Genomic DNA, 25,475 nt, shown 5'->3' with positions numbered 1-25,475 from the left:
AGTCATCTCCAGAGGGATCTCAAGGATGAGTACACAGTGAGTCACTTTCTGGAGGTTTTGATCTTCTCAATGGCTGTGGAAAAAGCTGACATGAGTAACTTGGAGTCTATTGTGCAAACCTAAAGTTTGGTCAAATGACGGCCAAGTTTGGAGCACCAGGCCTGCCTCTTCTCACAGATTTGGACTGTATCCACATATTTGCACAATGGGAACTTGGTCTCAGCAGGAGTCTGCAGATATCAACAATGGATGCAATTATGGGGAATAAACATGGGAATATACGTTCTGAAAAAGAAAGCTTTCCTCCCAGCACTGCTGTGAAAAATAGCAGAACAGAGAGGAACTAATTCTGTTTCACCTAATTGCTCTCCATAAATCATTTCTTGGCAGCAGGCTAAACTGGTCCTCCAAAGGGCCAATTAAAGCAAACGGAGGCAGAGTGCTGTTTGTACTCAGGGGTGTGTTTTATACTACAGGAACTGTAATTTGTTCCAAGAGGGTGGTATCTCCTCCCTTTCCAAGCAGAGAGGAATGTCTATGTCTGGCTCTGAGTGTTATTTCTTCAGTGCATCCATGGTGCATTGTCTGGCATTCTCTCCATCCAACGTGAGATACAATGGTGCAGGTGAATGCTGGTAAGCAGAAAAATCACAGAATCATTTAGGTTTGAAAGGACTAATAAGATCATTGAGTCCAACCACCAACCAAGCACTGCCAAGTCCACTGCTAAACCATATCCCTGAGCACACATCTGCACATCTTTTAAATATCCCAGAGGATGGTGACACCACCACTTCCATGGGCAGCCTGTTCCAATGCTTGACAACACCTTCCATGAAGAAGGCCCCTTCTGAGCTTCCTCTTGTCCAGGCGAAACGACCCCAGCTCCCCCAGCTGCTCCTCCTAAGACTTGTGCTCCAATCCCTTCAGATCAACAAGGTCATGAAACCTGGAAATCAGTGACAATCGGTATTTGTTTTAAAATCACACCATACAGTGCACGCAGAACTCCTTCAGCATGTGGCCCATCAGAATCCCTCCTCGGGGATTTTCTAATGCTCTTGCTGTGTTTGCCCAGCATGTATCCAGCTCCAAGTCCTCCCCACTAGCTTTGCACACCCCTTTTGTGCACACCCAGCCCCTGCTCTGCACTCTGCCAGCAGAGCAGCCACGGCTAGGGCATCTCTTGTCCCTGCTGTCCCTCCTGCATGATGTCCAACAGGAACAACCCACCTGCCCGCTAAGGCAGCCCTGCCGCAGGCAGCCCAGACCGCTCTCCCGCCCGGGAGAGAGAGCCAGGCAAGCTGGCAGCGCGGCCGCAGCCCTCCGTGGGCTCTGGTTTCCCTCCCAAGCCCAGCCCAATGGCCCTGGCTGAGCTCTGCATACCTCGGAGCCACCCCCGGGCCGTGGCAGCCTCCCGCGGGGCCGTGCCGGGCCGGGAGCGGTGCCAGGCCGCGCACACCCCTCACACCCCTCCTGGCCCGGCAGCCGCGGGGAAGGAAGGACAGGGCAGCCTGGGCCGCTCCCTGGGTGTCCGGGACCGGCCGCCTTCCCTCCCTGTTTGCTTTCAGGGTGTTTGTCTCTGGTGCTGTGCATGTCAGTCTCGCTCAGCAGCAGCTCAAGGAGGTGACACGGAGAAGGGCTGGAGGATACTGCCGGCTCCCCCACCACAGAGCCCTTCCCAGCCCCTCGTCCTTCACAAGGCACGTGAGGCATTCTGGTATCCTCGCTCCCCTCTCCTTTCCCACCTGTTCTGTCCCCACCAGCGGCTAAGCCTTGTCTCTCCGGGCAGGTGGGCGGCAGACATGCCCTATCTGCACCAGGACTCGAAGCCGCGGCCGGCTGCGCATCCCGGAGGTGCCCGAGGCACGCACAGCTCGGGACAGGGCTACGAGCAGCTGAAGCGGGAGTGCCTGCGTAGGGGTGTCCTCTTCGAGGACCCCGACTTCCCCGCCAGCAATTCGTCTCTCTTCTTCAGTGAGAACCCAGCCATTCCCTTCGTCTGGAAGAGGCCTGGGGTGAGTATGCCCTTGTGTTTGTGCCTCCCATCCCGCCCAAGGTCAGGCAGCTGGGCTTCAGGGGGGCACCAAGAACCCCCTGTTCAGGGAGATGTGGAGATGAAGTGTGGGAGTATGGAGGGGCTTGACAGTTAGCCTGCAAGCAAAACTGAGTTAATAGAAGAAATAACAATTGATGATTTTTGGTTGTATCTATAGCAAAGAAGAAGACAAAGCTGTCAGCGTGGAAACTGATTAGAAAAGATACATGAAAATTTTTGTAAGCTAGACTACGTGCTTAAGTAGATGTGTATATGTACTTTATTAAATTTCTGTAAAATTTTTGCCAATTATATTGACGTTAATTGCTTTACACCAATGAATATAATAAGTTATTGTAATGTAATTAATGAGTTAAGATCACGCTTTGTTAAGAGTATATAAGCTAGAGAACATGCAGAATAAAAACTTTTTCTTCTTAGACCCTGATCACGTGTGTGTATATCAATCCAACCTAACAGTGACATGGGGGGAAAACCTTCCCACCTCAGGAGCAGTGGCTTAGGATTGGGATGCCCCTCACAAAGAGCTCAAGCTGCAGGATGAAAGGGCTGGAAGGCTTCACCCCATGTTTCAGGTGTAGCTTGTTGTACAGACACACTTATGCATGTGTATTTATGTGCATGCATAAAGGACTCGTAATCAGCTTCCCTCTTACATTACTGCCAGACAAAAGATGAAAGTAAGAGGGCATGCAGGGAATTAAGGGTAAAATACATTATGATAATGTTCTAACTGTGTAAAATTGCTTGTTATTAATGTAGGAAATTCATAAATAAGATCAACTTCAAAAATTCAAACCTTTTAACTTTTACAGCACTAGAGTCTTACACTTACCTGCTCACTTCTGTCAGGGAGCACTGAGAGATTACAACTGCATGCTGTGGCTACTGAGCCATTCAGCAGTAGCCAAGGGCTCAGTGAGTATCTCTTAATGCATCTTGCATAACAGTCATTAATAACACAGTAGGAGCCTGAAGCTGCACCAGTCACACGCTCTCAGATCATAAACCCAGCATCGCTCCAGGTTCCTTCTTCTCACTTCACCCTGTAACTAATAACCACAAAAAAAAAATGTGGCAACATTTCATTTCTTTGCTAAGGACTGATATTTATTCTGGGTTTTCTTTATAGTCTGGGAGCTGCTTCCTTTATAAAAAACTTTTCTTTGGTGATAGTGATACCAAGGGAGAGAAAGAACAAAGTAAGCTTAAAGAAGGGTTTAAATTATCCTAATTCCCAATGATAATCTTTCAGTGCCTCAGCATCTTGTAGTTAACATACTGCTGATACAGAGTAGAATTAAAGCTGTTACTCCTGGACAAGTTTCAGTTTTGAAAAAATTGGAGATCCCAGCCCATGCTAAGTGCAGCCCCCACAGGCACTGCTGCCTGTGTGTGCTCCAGAAAGCCAGGTGGTCTGTGGGGCTGCCTCCCAGCACAGGAGAGGCTGTGAGGCTGAGACACTTTGGGGGCGGTGACTCTAGAGTGCTGAGAGGCATCAAAAACGGACACTAAATCTTAAAGAATGGTTTGCCTTTGCCCAGCTCTCAGGTGCTAGTTTGTCTTTTTAGGGGTTGGAATAGTTAAAATCTGGTGTAAAATGTGACCAGGAGTGGTTGAGAGCTTGTGTGCCCTTGTGTATGGTACACAGGGGCAGTGGAGAATGGTCTGTTTTCCTCAGGATCTTTGTATGCTGAACTGGAAACATTTCCAGGATGAGTAAGTTACCTCAAATGGCATCTGCCTTTACTCCAGTTCCCCCCACACACTTTTGTGAGCTGCACAGCGAGAAATAAAACTCAGGGGAGGCTGAGAGGATGTGTAAGGACAGGGTATTAGTTATGTTCTGCTCTGGCTCCTCAGCATTTAAACTAAATCAGTTTCATCTCTACTATCTGTCAGGAGTAGCAGGAAAATAGAGGTGGTGTAACAATTTCAATTTAACACATTTTACTTTGCAAAGGGAACATTGGCCTGGAGCATCTGCCAGGTGAGTTGCCACAGCTGGAGAGGCTGAGCACAAAATCATGGCCTCTGTGCAGGGTATCTGTATTCCAGCTTCTTTCATGGTGACTGCTTTTTACTGCATCTCCCACCAGTATTTTACAGTAGCTTGGTTAAGTGTAGCGCAGTACATGAGGGTGATTGCAGGGACAAATAATCTAAATCTTCTGATTTACAATCTGTTAGAGTTAATCTTTAGTAATGAGAGTAGAGAAGGCTTTCTCATTACTTTGACATGCATATATCTGCATATATGCATGTTTGTAGCAGCATGAGCAAGACCTTCACCTAGCACTAATCTGTAAATCTCCCACTGCAATCAGTGAGCTACCTGGATCTGCATCAGATGAATATCTGACTTTCTTCATAAGTGAAGTGCTCCACAATTCAGACATTTAGTGATTTTGTTTAGCAATACTTTTAAATCCTTTTTCATTTCAAATTCAAACTGTCCTTTATCAAAATTTTAGAGCAATCTGAAGAACATAAGACTCTTTTCTCATTATATTTCCTTTCCTTTCCTTAATTCAACAGCTCAGTGTCTGGGAAAGGTAGACATATAAATTGAAGAATGAAAAAAATCCAACTCAAGAAAGGAAAGACAAATGGGTTTCACCAATTTCAGATGAGTCTAGAGGCTACAGGAGGAAGTAAGAAAGAAATATTCCTAGTATGAACAGCCACGGACAACCAGTATGAGAGGTTGGGACCAGGCAGAGAAATGTAATCACAGAGATCACCTAAACAATCTCACTCCCAGTGAGATTGTTTTAGCTCCCAGTGTTTTAGCTCTCTATGCGTCCCCTCTACCAGTGCAAGACAGGCACCGGGATGCAATTTGTTTTCTTTTGGGTTTAAAGAAACATAGCTTTAATGCAGCATCAGGACAGTCACAGGTCACTGTGTTTCATCTCTCTGAAGACTGCATGCTCCTACTTCCAGGCAATGTCTTTGTGCAGGTGAATCCTTAAATTACTGCATGCTGTGTGTGAATGCTGGGTTTTGTCCTTTAACATGCCAAAAGTCCTGATACATTATTATACTATCTGAAAGTCCTTTCAAAATTAACATTATTTTTGCAACACCCACTCAAAAACTGTAGTGTGTTTTCTTTTGTTCAGCAGAGAATGTGGCACAAGTCCAGTCAACACCCTTTTAATTCCTTTTTATTGATTTTTTAAAAATTCTTTTTGATTGCTCTAGACACAGGAGATCGAAAACATTTTTCCATGTATGAGTTACAGAGATGTGTTATAAACAATGAGTCACAAATCAAACCCATGTCAGTGGAAAGGTTTTTTATCTTGTCCCTTGCTAACACACAGGGCTTCTTGGTAACAGCTAAATGCATTAGTTTCAATGAGAATTACATCTCCTGAGAGCAATGGAGATAAAACAAAGTGTGTTGTTGAACATCAGCTACTTTATCAGCCATTGCTATATCAATGTCTCAACGCAATGAGCTGTGGTTTTATTGTTCATGCCCAGTCCCAATGAGACTGAGTGTATTTAACTAGCAGGCGGGCCAGGTGAGGAGGAGCTGCTGTTTGCTTCCCTTTGCTCCACACTCTGGGGACATGGTGTGCTGTGGTACCTCCTCCCCGGGGCACCTGTGCCTGAGGCACAACCTGGCCACCACCTCCTCCCCAGCAAAGGCAAACAAAAATGATGCAAACTAGTTTCCTCCTGGCTATTGCCTCTGCAGGGAGAGCTCCACAGCAGCGGTGCTGCTTCACTGAGGGGAGTGCCCTGGCTCCAGCAGCAGGTGCTTCAGCAATAAGTGCAGGGAGCTGAACAAAGCTATCAATATTCTGCCCTATGGTCTGAGAAACTGCAGTGATACGAATGCAAAGCAACTCAATTTAATCTAGGCAAATGCAGGGATTAAATGACTGAATGTGCTCTTCTATTTCCCCTGCCCTCCCCATTAATTTGTTTCATTTGCCACTTAGGCGGAAGGATCTGCTTCATGCCACAGCGTCTGCAATAATGTATCAGGGCAGGCTGATTAACTACAGGCATATTCCTCCAGTAATATATTGGATATTCTCCTCTCCCCTTTTCCATTCAGTTCAATCAATTACATTCAATATACAGTTCATGGGAAAATGGAGAAGAATTCCTGCGACATTAATTGGTTTATCACTATAATTTTTCTATCCAGACATGGTACTAGTAATTGAACTAAACCAGTCTAATGAATGCTTGAGAACTGCTGTAATGGCACCATGAGCACCATTCCCTCTGACCTCTGACCACATGGGGTGGGTAGTGTTAGCTCCTCCTAAAAATTAGCAGGACTGAAGCTGGCTTTGTTGTTTGCTTTTTTGAGGAGGAAATTGTCTCATGGTTGTCAGACACTGTATGTACCAGGTATTACGTGCAAGTAAATAAAAGGCTTACTAGTTCAGTTGAAAGTAAATTGCCAATTTTATTTTTTTCAACCATTGGAGGAAAGCAAGCTAACAAAAAGCCTTGTTAACCAGGGCTGCAGCCTGACATCAATCTTCTGGATGAGTTTGTGCTATGATATTTTAACAATTGCCTACAGATGAATAAAGAATGCCAGCCTTTCATTAGCAGCCAACTAATTAGGAAAAAAATGAGGATAGCTGATTCTTTAATTGCTCTACACTGTAATTAATTAGCAAGGATTCCCCATCTTGTTCTTTGTGGTGGCAACACTGCTGCAGGATAATACAGCTCGTGGGGCACACAGGGTTTGTCAGTGCTGCTGCAAGTCTGGTTCAGCAGACTTGCAGATGGTGATATTTTCCTGTTGTTCCTTAGAAATTCTAAGTAATTTCTCTGTCTCACTGTTGCAGGACATTGTCAAAGACCCCAAGTTTATCGTTGGAGGAGCCACCAGAACTGACATTTGTCAAGGGGATCTTGGTGAGTGATTCCCCGTGGGTGGATGTGTTTGTGTGGAGCAGCAGCAGCAGTGTCCTCTCAGAGGAGGGGATATTATCCCTCCTGAGCTGGTGGCAGCAGTGGAGCTGGAGGTCCTGCCCAGGCTTGCCTGGCCCATGGCTGCTTCTTGGATAGCTCCTGCCCATCCATGCCAGGGGCCATCTTGGTGCAGTGGGATTCAGGGTCAGGGAAGGATCTTCACTCCAGGGTACTGTGAGCCCAAGGGAGACTTTTGTCTACCAGCCCCTCCAGACTGAAGCACAGTCTGCCCTGGCCAGGCAGGGACACCCTCTCTGGGGACATGCAAGCTGTCTTTTGGGTTTCAGGGGAAGTGGCAGCTAGCTGTCATAACATCTCCTCTGGCCCCTTTTCCTCCTCTTTCCCCTTTCTCAATCCACAGGTGACTGCTGGCTTTTAGCAGCCATAGCTTCTCTCACGCTGAATGAAAAAGCACTAGCAAGAGTGGTGCCACTGGATCAAAATTTTGGGCCAGATTACGCTGGAATATTTCACTTCCAGGTAAGGTGAACATCTATCACAGAATGAACCCATCTCTGTCATTACATTTCATGGTCTATTTTGCAGTGAGGCTGACAGGTACTGCAGAGGAGACACTGCAGTAGGATTTCTGAGCTTACAGTGTTGTTCATGTTTTGAGTAACAAACTAGAGGGCTACGTCAGCCTCGTAACAGGCATAAACACAGCCATTCCTGTTATGTCATGAGATACATAGCTTTAAAAATAATTTCACATTATCCTGGGCACACACACCTCACTTAGGATATAAGTCCTTAAAGGAGTTGAACTGGTACCTGTAACACGTGTGTGCCCTAAAGGAGTTTTGAATTATGTGGTGAACATTGGTGTGATTGACACAGTCCAGGCAAGGAGCTACAGTACAGGTCTACACATTTAGTCTTGGTGTTTTCTAAGACAGATCTTCCTAGAGAGCAGCCTTGCAGGGCAGAGCAGGAACAGATGATTTACATGTCTTCTAATCAAGCCTTACAATTAGAAATTCTGGGACACCAGAATCCTGCTCTCAGGAAATGCTGTGCTGTCAGCAAACTCATGCACCATCCTTTCTAAACAGTTTTGGCAGCACAATGAGTGGCTGGATGTCGTGATTGATGACCGATTGCCCACCTTCAAGGGCCGGTTGGTTTTCCTGCACTCAGCTGAACTCAATGAATTTTGGAGTGCCTTACTAGAGAAAGCCTATGCCAAGTAAGTCCCACTGCTCATACATAATTTGCTACTTGTACATACATTATTCACGGTTTGTTCATATGGTATTCACAATTATAGTGAGCAGCTTCCAGCATTTGCTGCTGCCCTTGCCAGCCTGACAACTGGCACTAAAGAAGGAGCACCCCCAGGCCATAAAGATACAGAGAAATGGATGAATTAAAAATGGACCTAAAAAGGGAAGCAGAATGACCCCAATACTACTGCTTGGGTACACTCTGGGGTACTTATTTTTACTTCAGTGCTATTGCTGCAATTCTACACATGTGTGAGAAAGCTCTCAGACATGGATATCTTGAAAACAGTTCTCACAGTCAGTGTGTGTTTTCCAGGTTGAATGGCAGCTACGAGTCTCTGAAGGGTGGCAGTACAATAGAGGCCATGGAGGATTTCACTGGCGGTATAGGAGAAACGTATGATGTTAAGGAAGCTCCTGACAATTTCTATGAAATCCTAGGAAAAGCCCTGAAAAGATGCTCAATGGTGGGCTGTTCTATTGATGTAAGTAAGAAATAGGGTCTCAATTTCTCGGTGCCCTCAACTTTGGGGTTTAGTGTTTTCTGGTTTGAGTTTCACTTTTCCTCCTGATGAAGTTTGCTGCTTGCAAAGACTAGTTAAAATTTATTGAACTAGGCAGTGTGATACTCAGCTGGCTGATGGGACCCTTCACCATCATCACTGTCCATCAAAGCCTTTTTACAAGAAATGAGACCATGTGAACACCTGATCTCAGTCTGGAAATGTAGATGTGCTGAAACAAAATCAAAGGGGCAGAGGAGGAATTCCACCCTGGAATCACCTCATTTTAAACAATGTTTAAAACCTTCCATATTTTTCTCAAAAGGGCACCACTGCACCATGGTTGTGCAGAAAGCCAAGTTCCCTGTTTGTAGCACTGGTTAGCCTGGTGCTTGGAAGGGACCAGGCGGCACCACTTGTGATCTGACTCTGAAGAGAGAGGTTAATTCACAGTTTTTTCCCCTATTCCAGACCAGCAGTGCTGCTGAGTCAGAAGCCCGAACCCCGTTTGGCCTTGTGAAAGGCCATGCGTACTCTGTGACTGGCATTGAGGAGGTATGTCCAGCAGCATGGGGCAAGGAGGGGAAGTTATCCTGGGGAAGTTATCCAAATTCCAATCCAACTCTCCCTCCCATATCTCCTGTGGCACTCTGCACCTTTTTCCCAGCTGTTAACACCAGCCTCTGCACACTGGGGAAGCCTTGCTCCCTAGATCCTGGCACTTGATATTTTCTGCATTTCCTTCTTCCCCAGGTGAGCTATAGGGGCCAGCAAGTGCAGCTCATCAGGATAAGGAACCCGTGGGGACAGGTGGAGTGGAACGGCCCTTGGAGTGACAAGTGAGTGCACTGTCCCTTACACACTGGCCTTGCAAAGGCCACATCCCAGCTTCTGCTCCATAGCTGGCTTCCTGCAGCCCCAGCTGCTCCATGGGAAACTAATCCAAGAGTTTGCATGTGCCTAACAGTATTTCTGCCTCACAGCATCTCCCCCTCAGCATATTCAAAGCAGTGCAATGCAGGGACTCTGTCAAGGTTGTTTAGCCCCCAAAACCTAGCATCAGCAGAAATCATGCATGAATATAAATGAGATAAGTTAATATTAATACACTCCCAATTGTAAAAGTTACACATTTTTTTTATTAAATATTTACAAGCCTGTTGCTGTAGTACTTGAAACATAACATCCATAGTTTGTCCTACTACAGATAAGCTGAAACTGATAATGTATTACCCCCTTTGAATAGCTTGCATCTCTCTGTTTATTGTTTGGGATTTCTTAAACACATCAGGAGTAATACCTTAATAATAATAAATGGCCATTAAAGTTGTGGAAGAACTCCAAAACACAGCAGGGTTGGTCTGAAAACCAATCAGGTTTTACTACTAACGGTAAACAAACGCAAGCAATACAAAATGAAAAAATATGTGGTAAAAAAATATCAACACTACATTCTTCTCCAGCACACACTTTTCAGTATATTTTTTCACATATTCATTGTTTCATTTTTGTTTCACTTTTTCTACGGGGTTTTTTTTTAATTCACATAAACGCAGAGGAGAGGAACCATAACCTGCCCAGCCCTTTAATATTGCTGAGACATGTAACCATTTGTAGGACTACTTCAAATTTCCCTGTCCCTATCATGGCCCAGAAGTAAATTAAATATGTCCACATCAGCTCAGATCCTTTATCTTGAAGAAAAACATGGATAATTGACATGTATAATGAGTTCTTAAATTTGAAAAAGATGGAGAGGTTATGATCAGGACAGGCATCTGGCAGTATATGCTGTTCATCAAAAAGGCTGTCTCTGCAAAGCAGAGCTCTGACTCTGCCCTTGGGAGGCTTTCTGGAACTCAGGATGCAGAGGGGCTTGCAGGTCAGTACAGGAGCCTCTCTTAACATTTTGCAGTGGTTGCTGGAATTAAAAACCACAACACAAGCTGCCTTCTACTCCTTAAGTTTGTTATGTCAAATTGGAAATACATTAGTGCACTTCCACATTTCCTGAAAAGCTTTATCAGGTTTTTGTTTGGTTTTGATATGCCACAGCTGGAGTCAAAGAGGTGCATGTAAAGGAGGTGAAGGCTTAACCTGGGGCCCCAGTTACTCCACTGAATCTCTCTGTGCAGTCAGTTCCCACTGACTCAATCTTGAAAAAACATCTGGCCCTAAATTAGCAACAAGAGTGAAAAAGATGATGGTGCTACAGATGGAATACAGATTTAAGGAGAGTGTTTACTTACCAACATCTTGAGGTTTACCAATAGCCCTACTGTCTCCAACCCAAACACCTGAGACTAGTCCCAATGTCAATAACTCACATAAAGACCACTCTGGAGCAACTTTGGGATTTTTGGCCTGGTGCTGCTTTTGTCTGCATTAATTAATCTCTGCAACCATGAGTGACAACAGGATCAGGAAACCTCTTAAATGCAACTGTGTTTGTGTAAGCTGCACAAATAAAACACATATGAGAGAAGAACAGCCTGCTGTTATGTCCTGCCAGTCATTCTGAGCCAGGGAAAATGGATTGCCGCATGCCTGTAGTGAAGCTTGGTTTTGTTCTCCCGCAGCTCTGCAGAGTGGCGCTCAGTCAGCCCATCGGAGCAGAGACGCCTGTCTCAGGCAGCACGGGATGATGGAGAGTTCTGGTAAGACACAGGTTCTTAAAGTCTGGGACTCTAATCAGAAATCAAGGTGCAAGTGGCCAAAACAAGCAACAAAGGAAGAAGCCTTTGCATGATGAAATTCTCAGTTTCTGCCTAAGAGAGGACAGGTAGAACGCTCCCTTTGTTTTCTGTGTTTCGTATGTGCCTAAACCTGTTTTTATAACAAAAGCCCTCAAAAATCAGTTTAGTTAATGGCATTGGTATTTCAAATATTGTGTGTCTCCCATGAATGTAACACCATTTAAATCCTTTCCATGAACAAAGGGAGGATATACAAAAGGGAGCATTGTATTGTACTGTGTCAGCTATGAAATGCCTTCAAGATTCATTTTGGGCATGTACTGGAAGAGAATGAGACCTGAGAAGCAATACTACTAGTTGCATAAAGTAAACAGCACCAAGATACATGTGAAATTGTGGAAAAATTGAAGAGATTAAATGAAATAAAATTAAATGAAATGACAAAATGAGAGAAAAAAAAAGAAACCAACATGGTGGAAATTGCTTTAGAAGTGTGAAGTGTTCTTCATGCCAAATTCGTGATCTCAGAGCAGATGGCTGACTTGCACATGATCCCCCTGCCCTATATTGATTGTGCTGTGACAATGTGTTGGATCACATTTTCTGGGGCCAGATGCTCAATTCTTTTACACATAGGTAAATCGAGAGAGGTATGCAATGGAGCTGTTCCAGGTTTTGCCTGCAAGTTAAACAAAAGTTCAACTTCAGGCCTGAGAAGTTATTTGAGATAGACAGTGCAGCATGTTAAGTCACACAAAATGATTTACCACAAATTTTGATAACAGGAGGAAAGTACGTCCAGTGGCTGTTCCGTTACTGTATTTTTACATAAGATATTTTGAGTTATTTTCTATTGACATAGCAAATGCATCAGGGCATTTGCAGCTTCTTCAAAAAGCTTTTGTGTTTGTTTGGGCTTTGGGTTTGGTGGGATTTTTTTGTCTGTTTTTGACCTGGTTACAGCTGTAGCTTACATGGTGAGTGTAAAGGAGACAAAGACTTTACATGGAACCCAAGTAACTCCAGCAAGTATTTCAATACAGGCCAGAACTTAAGGCCTGACCATGTGATAGAGGTAAAAGTGTGCAAGTAGGTATCAAATAAACAGTGAAATTAATGGAAAAAATCCCTTTTTAAACCCTTTTGTCCTTTGGACTTGTGAGAACTGAAGAAAATCTTCATGGTGACAGGCTGAGGACATTTTGACCTCATTAATTACCCCAAAGACGTTTTGGCATTTGGCTAATGCATTTCAGATTGGTCCTGTCCAGGTGCTTCTAATAGATGCAAAGGGGCATCTTGTGGTTGGCTAAGGAATCAGCTTCGTAGTCTTAGTCCCTTCCCTCCTAAGATCAGAGGGTCAGAGTCTTTTCCCTTCATAAGTACAAACCCAGAACAGCTCTAGGGAAATCAGAACAGATGTTTTACCTCCTTGAAGTCAAATCTATAAAGGACAACCCCTTCCTCTGCTTTGCAGCACATTTCCAAAGAGCCCAAAATTGCATTGTGTGGCCAGGGAATCAAGCCATTTAGAGAGATTTTGCTATGCTGCCCCCACTTTAGTGTCCTGAGCATCAGAGTGAGAATAAGCAGCGTCTAGGGCTAGCAATATCGGGGAATAGCTGACAAGGAAGGGCAGAACTCAGCAAAGCAAACCCTGCTGTTTCTTTTCACACCAAAACCAAGTTGTAAAATGGCCCACAGCAAGTGTAAATTAATACCACCACAGACATCTATTTGTTATAAGGACGAAAAATGGAATTAGCTCTGTTGGACGAGGCACACTGGGGGCTTGCTGGAGCCTATCTGCCTCTGCCGCAGGTAAACTTGCATCTTGGAGGGCTTTTGCTCTCCTGCTACTCCATTTTGTTGTTAGGCATCTGCCACAGGAGGAAAAGGATAGTTACAGAAGCTTGTGTTAGGGAGGAGATCCATTTCTGTGTGTTATTTCTATGGTCCAGGGAGAGAGGGGGGCTCTTCCAGACAGCAATTCAGAGCAGAAAATATATCTAGATGTCAAATTGCCCTCACAAAGACCTAATGCATCAGCTCTTTTTCAGAGGGAAGCTCAGCCTACCAAGGCTACCCTCAGGCTTAGAGTATAAGTGAGTGAAAGCTAGTTGCTCTCCTGCTGGCATATATCCATGTTCACCAAAACTACTCTGCATGAACTGGTGATCTGGCCCTGGGGCTCTGGGGGATAAGTGCTTCTGCTGGGCATCCTTCACAAAGATGAATGGCTGCCCGTTCCTTACCACTTCTTTTGCTCAGGATGAAGTTTGAAGACTTCAAAGTGCATTTTGACAAAGTTGAGATCTGCAACCTGACTCCAGATGCCCTGGAAGACAGCACTGCCCACAAATGGGAAGTGGCCATCCACCAAGGAAGCTGGGTCCGGGGAGCCACTGCAGGAGGATGTAGGAATTTCCTAGGTAAGTAAATACCAGTTATGAGAAGCAGACACCAAAATCTTTACCTGCCCTCAGCTATAGCTCTTCAGAGAGGAGGTCTGTGGCCAGAGTTGTGGGTGCAGGACAGTTCAGCTGACAGGAACCAGCTAAAGGGACATATGAGGAATCTCAAACCACTGTGTGGTTTAAGAGTACTGTACTTTAATGATAAGACCTTTCTGTGACTGGCTTTTTTGAATGAACAAACCAAATTAATGGTCCCACTTGAGACTTTGTGGTGAAAGACTTTGCTGGTTTTGCTCTCAGGTTCATTGATCTGATTTACCTCTTAATGACATTTGCATGAGCAGCACTAGCTTCCAATTAGCCAGCTAAACTGCAGCAGCAAGTGTAAAATGCTACAAAAAGCCCAGATCGGCCAACATATTTATGTGCCTCTGAAGCTGTGTCATGGGTTTGAGCTGTGTTAGTGCAGAATGGCACCAGCACTGTGGGATCATTGTAGCTATGAAATTTTAACAAAATTTCATCTCACAACTTCATTTGAACTATAGTAACTTAATGAGGCCCCAGGCCTAAAATCTTTCCTACACTTAGTTCCATGAAGGACTTTGGGATTTGGCTTATTTTTTGCAAAGCTTAGTGGAAAGAAGTATAATGATTAATGGAAAAACTAAGTTTGAGTGAAACCTCATCTTCATTGTCTTTTTTGGTTTGGTTGGGGGTGTTTTTGTAGTAGTAGTGGTGATTTATTATTCTGAGTCAAGTAACTCTCTGGTGTTCTTTACACTGGCAGAGACTTTCTGGACAAATCCACAAATCAAGTTGCATTTGACAGAGAAGGACGATGGACAAGAGGAGTGCACATTCATAGCAGCACTGATGCAAAAGGGTCGCCGTAAACTCAAGAAGCTTGGAGCTGAAATGCTGACCATTGGCTACTCTATTTATGAGGTACTTTGCTGCTACAGCACAGAAGCTGCACTATTGCTGTTTGGAACTTTCTCCTGCCCCATTTTTGGGGCCCTTGCACCTAAAATAACCTTTAGTAAGTAACCTAACAGTTGCATCATGGCCTGTGGAGGATGGAGTCCTCTCAGAGGAGAATTTCGGAGGCCCCACAGGGCCATGGGCTCCTTGAACAGACCCCTCAGCCATTCTGTTACCCCCTGCTGGCTCAGGCAGAGGGAATATTGCTTCTTCTGAGCATCCTGGGGCACATCACACACCGATGCCTGTCCCTGAGTGAGGTTGAGGTTGGTGAATATGTTGTCTGTGTGACACCCTATCTGGGATGGTGGTGTTTAATGGCAGGGCATGTTTAAGTAGGAAGACAATGTCCCAGAGTACTCTGAGACTGCCTTCTGGGTGGGAAAAGACAATGGTAGTGGGTCCTTGCCATAAGGTGGGAGCTAAATTACAGTAGGTACCTGGGAGAGGGAATGAGAGTCAGGATCACAGCCTCGAGTGACACTTGTGCCCGGCAAAATTTGTCTCAGTGATTAGGAAAGGGGTGAGTATGGCTTTCAGCACACCCTGGCCAGTGCAGCACTGCCTGTTTTTCCTCTCCTAGAGCCCTGGCACAGATGAACACTTGGGCAAAGACTTCTTCAGGTACCACGCCTCCAAGGCCAGGAGCAAAACCTACATCAATTTAAGGGAAGTATCCCACCGATTCAAGCTGCCACCGGGTGATTACATTCTCATTCCGACCACATTTGAGCCACACCAGGAGGCAGATTTCTGCCTGAGGATCTTCTCTGAGAAGAAGGCCATCACTGAGTAAGTCAGCAGCAAGCTTTGGGCCCTCCAGTGCTCCCCTGTACATGGGGTTGTTGGCTGCTGGGGAGAGTGTGGCTGCCAGGCATCCAGCCCTACAGCAGAGATCCAGCATGGCAAGCTCTTGATCATTTGGGGTTTTTTGTTTGTGCTTTTCCATTTTTGCTAAACCCAACCTTTTTTTGAGAGGGGTTGAGAAGGTGGGAAAATAGGGTGTGCCATGATGAATCTGCTGGATGTTTGACAGGGAAGAACTGCTAGCTGGCACTGTCTGGGGCTCTGAGAATACAGCAGTGCTTGTTTCCTATTTGTTTCCTCCCAAAGTTTGTCCAAAAGACAATTTTATGTTAAAAAAGCATACTGAGGAAAAAATGTGTTCACAATGAATAATGAACAAAGAATGAGATGAATTCTTCAGCAGATGACATGCACAGCTGTGTCCTCCCTGAGTCCTGCCTAATGTCTGTTCTAAGGGCTTATACCAAAATTTAAACAGTGCAAAAGTCTGCTTGTTTCATGAATTTTACCTAAACATAACCTGTTATGTTAAAAAAAACATTTTTTCATTCACCTGGGGAAAAGGTAATCATCAAACTTCCACCCCAAGCAGATGTTGAATACCTTCAGATACCAAATAAGGTTTTGTTTTCTCCAGGGATCTAGATGAAAACATTGCCATTGATCTTCCTGAGGTAAGTCTACAGAGTTAAAGTAGCAAGGGAATAGCTCAGCAGAAGCTGGCACACATTGCTTTTGCTGTCTTTGGCTAAACCATGTTCATTTTACAGGAATGTTACACTACTGCCAGTTTTGTGTATGTCACTGAAATGCTAAGCTCTGCTTAAAAGAGCTGTAACAATCAAAATCATAATTGTTATGCCTCCCATCCCCTTGAAGGCAGTCAGTGCCAGCCAGCACGAGAGGTGGTGTCAGCCACCACACGTGCAGTGAAAGCACCACCCATTAGCACTGGGGAGCTGCACGACTGTTCACATCTTTTAAAATTTTATTTATTGTGAAAAATAAGAAGCAAGAGAGTGTCTAATAGACCTGCATTAATTTTGCACACAAATATCTTTATTTTACTTCTCAGTATCCGCAGGACTTGAGAGGGAATGCTTACACATGCACACGCCTACTGAAGTGATTGAGTTCTTTTTGCTTTTGAATGGCTTGGTCTGCCTGCTGAGCACTAATTGCAGCTGGGTCTGAGTCAGCTCCTGTTTAAATGTATCCCTGCAAATAAGCCATTAATTGTGGTGTGCCTTTCCATGGAAACAAGCAAAGCCAAGATCTAATTTGTCCCTCTTTAGTAAAACTCTTCTCCGGGAACCCAGCGAACAACGACATCTTCATTTCCGCAATCTCAGGGCCATGTTCTGTAGCAAAATAAATCTGTGCTGGGTAGCATGCTGAAGTGCAGCAACCTCTGGCTGCTGGTCTCAAGTAGGTCCCAGGATGATGCCACGAGAGAGAGCTCAACAGTGCTGTGGTTGTTGGAGGTCCAGGGAAACAGAATGGTGTTGGGTGGGATGAGAGGAGAGAGCGGTGTTTTCCAGGATGGGTGCTCTTGGTTTTACCAAGGCAATGGCACACTATATACTTGTCCAGGTGAAGGAAATGAGAGGGTGAGACTCCCCTTGGGCAGAGAGGTGGCTGGGAGGCCTCAGATCTGGCAGAGTTCAGAAGCATGTGTACCCTTATTTTAAGATGTACATTGGTCCAGGGTGCACATTTGCAGGAGAAATGTCATGTTTTACAATTCTTATAAGGACTTGTGTGGTCGGTGTTGCAGCCTCTACATCCAACCCCAAGCCCACAAGAAACTGAAGAAGAAAAGCAGTTCCGGGCACTGTTTGAGCAGATTTCAGGAAAGGTGAGTGCAAAACACTTAGGGTCAGAGCCAGATGTAAAAAGAGGGGAAATGCTTCTGCTCCTATACAGGGCCGTGGATACATGAAACAAAATATTTTGGGAGTATGCTTAGTTGTAGTGTGTTGTTTGGGCACCAGATGTCACCATGCCTTACGGCTCGATGGATAAGGGTGCAGTCCCTGGTGAGCAAGCAGGAGGACCAAAGCTAGAACTCAAGCTCTGAAGGAGCCTGCCTGGTTTAATGTTCAGTTGCAGTTGAGTTTTCTTTGAATCAACAGCTCCCACTTGAGATCTCCTTCAGGCAGACTTAGGCACAGCAGGCACTCCTGTATTTGCCCAGACCTTAAATTTTTTAGCTTTTTCTGGGTTTTGTATGGTTCTCTTTTGCTGAGTTGCAATAAAGTACAGATGAATGATGTTTGTGTTTTCTGGGTAGGTCTGATTACAGAAACATTCAAGTAACAGATGCTTCACTTTCTTTTTTTTTTTTTTTTTCCTCTGCAGGACCTGGCGATATCTGCAGAAGAGCTTGAATATGTTCTGAATGCTGTATTAAAAAAAAGTAAGTGCTGACAACTTCTAAGTTAAGGATTGTATATAACTTTATAAAATCTGCCATTTAATTCATTTACATATAGAAAATTCAAGGCTGTCCTATGACCTCAACCTGGTGTCCTTGAGCCAGCGAGGGCAGAGCCAGGAAAGCATTTGGTCCATGATCTAACCAGGAGCTTGCCCTGCCTCCAGCATGATCCATGTCAGCTCAGTGAGGCCAGCTCTCTATTGCACTGCCACTCTGCTGTGGAAGGACAAGCACTAGAATGGGACTTTTAAGACCTGGATGTAGCTCATGATCCTGCTACAGGCCCTTTGTACAGTGGGAAACATGTCACTGAACCTCATCTCCTGATTTACAAATCAAGGACAGTATTTCCTGTCTCCAGTAAATGCATCTTCTGTCTGGAATGAGACTTCTCTGTGGTGAGAGTTGCCTTCATCTTCTAGTTCACAGCCCTCCCACAATGAGGACTAAGAGTCAGCTATCTCTGTTCATGAGTACTATTTCCTCCTTTCTGCTTATAAAAGACAGCTTTGCCCATGATTTCTTTCTTATTATTGTTCTTTTTCAGCAAAGAATATAAAATTCAAGAAGTTAAGTCTCATTTCATGCCGAAATATAATTTCTCTTATGGATGTATCCTTTCAAATAAGTGCCTGTGAGGCTAAATGAAGAATTAATAGAATTGTCCATAACATTGTATGTTGTGGATGTCAGAAATGGATTTGGTAATGTCATGGCAGATCACTACCCAAAGAAAACAAAAATATGTGACTGTTTTATCCTGATTTTTATTTTAGAAATTTAGGGTTAAGAGTTTCAGCACAAACTGTTTTATATTGCAGACTTAGAGGCAGATGCTTTAATGCTGACCACCTTTAGAAGTAAATCTTAAGCTTAATAGAACAGTGCATTTTTCAAGCTGTTGTTTATTTGAAAGAGACCTAGAAAACTTAACTCAAGAAAAGTCTGCTGTCTGGAAGGCTAAATTCACCAGGCAGAGTTGTACATGCAAGTTATGGGTCAGAAATTAAGGATCAGCAGTGGTGAAAATTGCTGATATCGAAGATCTTTTTTAACAATCAGTTTAAAAACTGGAAAATCTGGTCTTTCAACTAGCTCCTGGGACTCCAGGAAACAGACATGTGGGTGAGAGTTGTCTTTCCAAATTTAGGCATTTGTGGTGTAGGTGTCTACATCTAAGCCAGCTTTCTAGACTTCCTTTGTAGATAGCAAAAGGGGTGGTGTAATTAATTTTTCTGGATGTACCCAGCTGAGGGGTGCTGAATGACTGCTCAGGCATCAGGTGAGGTAAATCACAGCCCTGGTGCTTCCCCACCAGATTTGTCCTTTGCAGAGTTCTGGTTCCTGCTGAGTTTGCTAAGCATGGCTTCTCCTCAGGTAGAGCTGCTTTTGCAGTATGCTTTCCCAATAAACAGTTTTGGTGCAGATGAGACAAAACAGTCCTATCAAGGCAAGTATCTAATATTTGGTTTATGTGTTGCTTGTTCAGCTGAGATGTTCTTATCTTTTGCTTTTGTTGCTCCAGTCCATGACAGAGGTAATATCCATTAAAACATTTAGAGAAAACAAAAGCAGACAGAGTTTTATCCTGTAAAAGCTAGTTTATAATATTAAAACTCAATGCAGATTAATAACCGTGCACATGCAATGAGAAATGGGACCAGTCCTAAATTTCGTTGCTTAAAAACCAAGGCTCAGTAGGGAGCTGCTGGTCCATGTTCACATCTCATCCTTACATGGTATTGGCACAGAGCCAGGCCCTGTGCCTGACCCTGGAGCATGGCAGCAGTTCTAGGTTTACTATTTAGGATACAACTGAATAGTTTCCATGATTTGCAATGCTTCCAAGCAAATCTCTGCATAGTTTTGAATAAATGGGGAGACATCTCTTCCTCTGCTTTGGAAGCACAAGGAATGCAGACACAATCATCCCACTCTGGCCATGCTATTTGGAGCACAATGGAGAAGCAAAACCATAAAAACGAAAATCCAAGTCAATGCTGGCACAGTCTCCTCTGTGTCACATGCTACTGAATTCCCTGGCAACTGTCACCATGGGGTGGTGAGGAGCAGGGATGGAGTTCTACATGACCCTGGGAAGAAGAACCTGGCTGGGTAAAAAAACCCTTTGCAGAAGTGAGAATGTCCTTGGGATCTGTGGGTGCCCCCAATAATGTCACCAGCTCAAATAACAGCAGGTGATAGTCAGACCCTGTTTGGCATGTTTTGACCTTTGTGAATGCTCACTGAGCCAGTGTCCATCTGAGCAAGGGCTTTGTCCTGGCAAGATGGAAAAAGGAAAGGGAATGGGACCATTCCTTATTTAGCATTTCAGAACAGGTGCCTCATCCTGGAAATGAACTGTGCTCAGTTCATCAGTAACTCAGTGAAATAAGTCCCTCGCTTCAGGCAGAGAGAAGGCCAGGCAGATCTAATCATTGCCTCCTAGAACTGCTATACAGGCATTTATTTCAGACCACAAGGACCAGATTTTGCCAGTCTCACCCCACCACCCTCATGAATTTTTTGTTGAGCCATTGCAACAGAGCCTGGTCTCTAGATAAAAATACTGAAGAGCACATTGGTTGACTAACTCCTTTGGGTACAGTAGCAATTTGTTTTAATCAGGTAATTTAATTCTCTGAGTCATTTATATCCCATTTACATCCAAAACTGTTCTTGCCTTAGAATAATCTTTCTTCCTCATGTAGTGCCTGAATTGCTCAGCTGTGTTTTTACATCACATAATGTTCCTCCAGTATCACAGCCACAGTCATGACTGTAACTGCTGGACCTCTACCTTTTGAGAAATTCCAAAGCCAGTTTCAGCAGCACCATAGGCTTTCCAGTCAACATTTTCTTCCTAAGGGAACTACTCTGATAAGTTCAGACTGAATTTGGACTTTCATATAAGAAGTCCTTTTCCTTAGTTCATATTACCAGACCAATGGCTACGGGAAACTGGAATTCAGTGAGTTCAAAATTTTCTGGGAAAAACTGAAGAAATGGATAGTAGGTGACATTATCCACTGTAATTTTTCCTCCATTTTATTAGCTACTTCCTGAACAGTTTATTAGGTAAAAGCAGACAAAAATGGAGACAGGAGTGTGTTCAAGCCATGAATTTTAACACAAAACAAATGTTTTAAAAGCATGGGGTTTGTTTTGGATAGTCAGAGACATTCTTAGCTTTCCATGATGATAAACCATAATGGTTTTCTGGAAATAACTGAGATTTTTGTAAGCTAATCAACTATGTTTGGGATAAAGAATGCAATGGACACTAAAAAGCAAGCCATTCAAAAGGAAACTTAAGGAGTTTCCATAACTGCTGTTGTACAGAAGAAAGTGATGATTCATGACTAGTAGGAAACAATAATTTCCTAAGTCCCTGCATTTTCATTACTGATCTCTCAGGAGTCAACTGTGCTGAAGTCTGGGAAAGTGCTTATTCTAATTTTAAACATATTTTCCTGCCACTGTATGTGGCAGTAAGAATAAGTAGGCTTGCAGAATCAATTGCAGACTGAATATTCAAATAAAAGACATTATAATTGTTTCCTTATGGCCATTAATAGGTTTTTCTGAATTCATGCTTCACCAAAGCATTCAAAATATGCAGTTCTTTGCTTCTCGTCTAGCCCATCAAAAATGGCCAACACTTTTTCTGGTTACTAATGCCACATCTCTTTTAACAAAGGACACATTGTGTTTCAGCAAGGGACTTGAGAAATCCTTGTATCCTGTAGGAAGATTTGTACATATATTGGCTGGAAAATTTTAAGCTGAATGTGACGACAGCTCCAAATAATTCATATTCCAAAGGAGAGTCATATTTGTCATCTCAATAAAAGGATGGAATTTAACTCCAGCTTGAAAACTGCTTAATATATAGGTCAAACCTCAAACTGTTTGACCAGTTCTCTTGGTTGTACCATGAATGTGGCTATTCAGCTCTTTTACACTTAGAAGCAAATGAGTAAGTGAGAATATTAACATCATGTTAAAATTTGTCTCTAGTGTTCAGAACTACGGAGAAAAACATAAAAGAAGATTAAGAGAATGTGTCAGTTAAAAGACAGAGAACAATACATCTTTCCAGTTAAAATCACCTTTTTTTAAAAAATCACGACATTTTTAATCAAGAGCAACTCATTATTTTTTAATGCTTGCATTTGGCAGTACTTGTTTAAGTCACAACAACCTGTTATATGACAAGAGAATTGGGACCAAGATTTGCTCCTCCATTATAAAATCAGACTGGATCTAGACCAAAGTTTTATCACCTTTCTTAAATGCTTAGGCTGTGCAGTTGGAGATGAACACCTTCCCTTCCTATCCCTTTCATATGCCAGTACTGAGCTTTCTGTGTACTCCTTTAATAACAGAGTATCTTCCTTCAATTTGACTTTGATAAATCTGGCTCCATGTCCTCTTATGAGCTTCGTGGTGCTCTTAAAGCTGCAGGTAAGACAAGCACTGCACTTTATCTGGCAAACCTGTTGGGCCAATCAGTGTGAGTGAAGAGGACAACCAATCACACAGGCCAGGTGCTCCTGAACAGGAAGGAGGTCTAAACCCCAGAGAGAACCTAGGCACATAGAATAGGGGAATTTTGCCCCAGTTACCCCCAGTCCTGAAAGGCAGGCAGTCAGAGCAATCTCTGTGTTTTATTGAGTTCCGTTAAACTCAGCAGGGCTGCACATGTGTAGAGTTAGACCTTGAAACAGACCACTTCAGAGTCCATCTACATTCAAGAGTTGAAGGAATAGCAAGTAAGCTGCTATGAAGAGAGATCACTGCATTAGTATTTCATCACAACTTATTTTTATCAAAGCAGAATAATTTTTGCAGAAATCCCTCCAAATTCAAGAAGACAGAATGGTCACTCATACATCAAAGTGTGCATGGACTAGAAAATGCAGTGCCTGAAAAATTCCTTGTTCAGAGTTTGTTATTCATTGCAGACTTAAGGAACTTCATGGTTAGATCTCTTTCTGGACAGATGTGTGCCACTGAGTATTCTCCCATTAAGTGTCTTTCAAGATTAGTTAATAGAGATCTGTAGATTACCCCTGACATGTGAGGTTGCTCATTTTTTCTTTGTGTGTGTCTTTGGGAAGGATACCAGCTCAACAATTACCTGCTGCAACTGATTGTCCTCCGATACTCTGATGAGCAGTTCCAGATTGAATTTGATGATTTTCTGAACTGTGTAATACGCCTTGAGAATGCGAGTCGTGAGTATCGCCTTCCTCTGGAATTTCATCCCCTTTGAGAAAGAAATTGTTCTGCTTTTGGCTGTTGAGCATGTTGCACAATATCTGAGATGGAGTACAAGGCTAACAGAAAGGAGCTGTGTTTAGCATTTGCATTTAGGGTGGCTTTTCTCCTGTAACATGAAAAATGTTCTGCTGCCAATGGAAAGTTTCCCCATGCGAATAGAGCTTGCTACATAAACTCTGCAGCAATGTTGAAGGCATGTGAAGAATGCTGGTTAAGTCCATGTTGTAACCCTTTTTGTGGCTCACCCAGGAGCTTTATTTGGGATCACAGAAGTTCAAGGTTCAAAAGGGATATTCAAATTCAATATCCCTTTTGCTTCATGGAAAGAGAAAATTGACATGTGCTTGGGCAGGTATTTCCTGTACCTTTTACACAACATGTTCCCTTTTGGCTTCAGATGTACATCAAGACACCCAAGGTCTCAGTTCACTTCTGGCACAGGGTCACTCTCATTACAAAGCAGCAGTAGTAGAGATAGGTTAAAAGGCTGGATAGATGGCTGGATAAAGTGATCATTAGTGTGGCTGAGAATTCAAATAAAACCCAATTTACTCTATGAGAAGAAAAATCAACTTTCTTCACTGTTTTTTTTTTTTATTTTATTCTTCTCTTTACTTTCTGGCTTGACTGTAGCAATAGAATTATTAAATTCTATTGCTAGAGAGATAGAAGTTAAATAAGATTTATAAAGGAATGCAAATTGCTTGGCTTGATTTCAGAGTATACTCCAAATCTGACTGTTTAGCAGATTCAGGACACCTCTTCCAGACAAGTCCTGAAGTGACCCTTGCCTAAAGGCCTTAAGTCAGCAAGACATTTCCTCTTGCAAGGACTTTCTTTGTCAGAGGAGCTACCACAACCAAGCAATCCTAAGCAATCTGCCTTTGCACCAGGCCTTCCCTCTCCCTGGCATGGCCACTCGTCCGTCTGTCCGTGGTTGTGGGCGGGAGAGCTCGTGTATGAATATGAATGAGGTGTATTTATAGCCCTGCTGTCCCTTTCTCATTGCAGGAGTATTCCAAGCACTGAGTGTGAAAAACAAGGAGTTCATTAACCTGAATATAGGCGAGGTATGAGCACAGATTCATAAGCGCTGACAAAATGATGGGGTTTCTCTAGAGCTTTGTCCTCTTCTAAGAGCTGGGGTATTTCTGCATGACACTTCAGGTATCCATGAGAGTGCAGGGTGGGTATCTGCTATAGGTTTCACCACAGCTGGAATTTTACAGCCCACTACAGCCCACTCACTGATTAAACCTCCTCCACGCTATTTCTTTCCTTCCTTGCCCTGTGGCATTGACAGCTTCCCATGCCCCTTTCTCTGCTTTTATTCCATCCTTGGGTGCCAGGTTTCAGTGGGGGAAAGAGGAAGGAGCAGATGGGGATGGGGCAGTCTTTCACTCCCCCTGAGTCCCCCAGGAATTCAGATCAGCCTCGCCTGTGCATGTCTATCATTTGCTTCTCACAATCCTCAGCACAGGTTTCTTATTTTCTTGTGCTCTCCTTGTCTCCCTGTTGCTGTGAGCTGTCTCTCATTTCACACTAAGCCAAAGCTTCCTGGGGTGAGGCACAATGAATTCCCAGGGAAAGGAAATGTGGGAACGAACATAGACGTCTGGGATGCAAATAAAGTAGCTTCTGCTTCCAGCATCTAGTGCTTTGCCTTATTCCTTCCTGCTGGCTGAGGTCTCTCCTTAATGACAGGATGTAAAAGCCAAGTGAGCAAAGGTCCTTTCCCTGCCTGGGGTCAACTCAGAGCAAAGTACTGCTTTGGAATGGCTCTCATTTGGGGAAAGAGATGGGGAGGGAGAAGGGCCTGAAATATTTAATTGTAAAGTTGACCTTTTTCTGATACTAGTTTATCAGCCTGGGAATGAGCATCTGAAGAAATCTGATTTGGATGCCAGGAGTTTCTTGCAACTTTGCTGCTGAGACTTTTGCCCCAAGAGCTGAGGTCCCCTTCACATGCAAACTTCACCAGGAGATTTCCTGCAGAGAAACATGCATTCTACCTCCACTTTCTGTTCTCCGGTCCTGTGGATGAGTTCAAGTGTCAGATCATGTGGTTTTGGTAGAGCCTAATACTGGATTTGACACTGAG

General features: G+C 43.7%; 1 protein-coding gene across 1 annotated transcript; it reads left to right on the top strand.

The window, feature by feature from the left end:
* The first annotated feature begins 1,805 nt into the window (after positions 1-1,805).
* On the top strand, positions 1,806-25,259 carry CAPN9 (calpain 9). The gene is made up of 20 exons (XM_066545651.1): positions 1,806-2,018; positions 6,889-6,958; positions 7,377-7,495; positions 8,071-8,204; positions 8,558-8,726; positions 9,216-9,299; positions 9,498-9,583; positions 11,324-11,401; positions 13,712-13,872; positions 14,648-14,805; positions 15,425-15,633; positions 16,286-16,322; positions 17,426-17,506; positions 18,010-18,067; positions 18,636-18,700; positions 21,032-21,100; positions 22,477-22,555; positions 23,212-23,328; positions 24,386-24,444; positions 25,233-25,259. The coding sequence occupies exons 1-20, from the start codon at positions 1,806-1,808 to the stop codon at positions 25,257-25,259; spliced, it is 2,073 nt and encodes a 690-aa protein (XP_066401748.1).
* The last annotated feature ends 216 nt before the right edge of the window (positions 25,260-25,475 follow it).

This window comes from Molothrus aeneus, chromosome 3 (assembly GCF_037042795.1).
Source record: "Molothrus aeneus isolate 106 chromosome 3, BPBGC_Maene_1.0, whole genome shotgun sequence".
Lineage (NCBI taxonomy): Eukaryota > Metazoa > Chordata > Aves > Passeriformes > Icteridae > Molothrus > Molothrus aeneus.
The sequence above is the reverse complement of the archived record's forward strand: the minus strand, read 5'-3'. Positions and strand labels throughout refer to the sequence as shown.

Coding starts and splice junctions, on each gene's coding strand:
- CAPN9 (XM_066545651.1), top strand. CDS start 1,806: ATGCCCTATCTGCACCAGGACTCGAAGCCGCGGCCGGCTGCGCATCCC. Junction 14,806..15,424: donor TTGGCTACTCTATTTATGAG/GTACTTTGCTGC, acceptor TTCCTCTCCTAG/AGCCCTGGCACAGATGAACA. Junction 23,329..24,385: donor ACGCCTTGAGAATGCGAGTC/GTGAGTATCGCC, acceptor TTCTCATTGCAG/GAGTATTCCAAGCACTGAGT.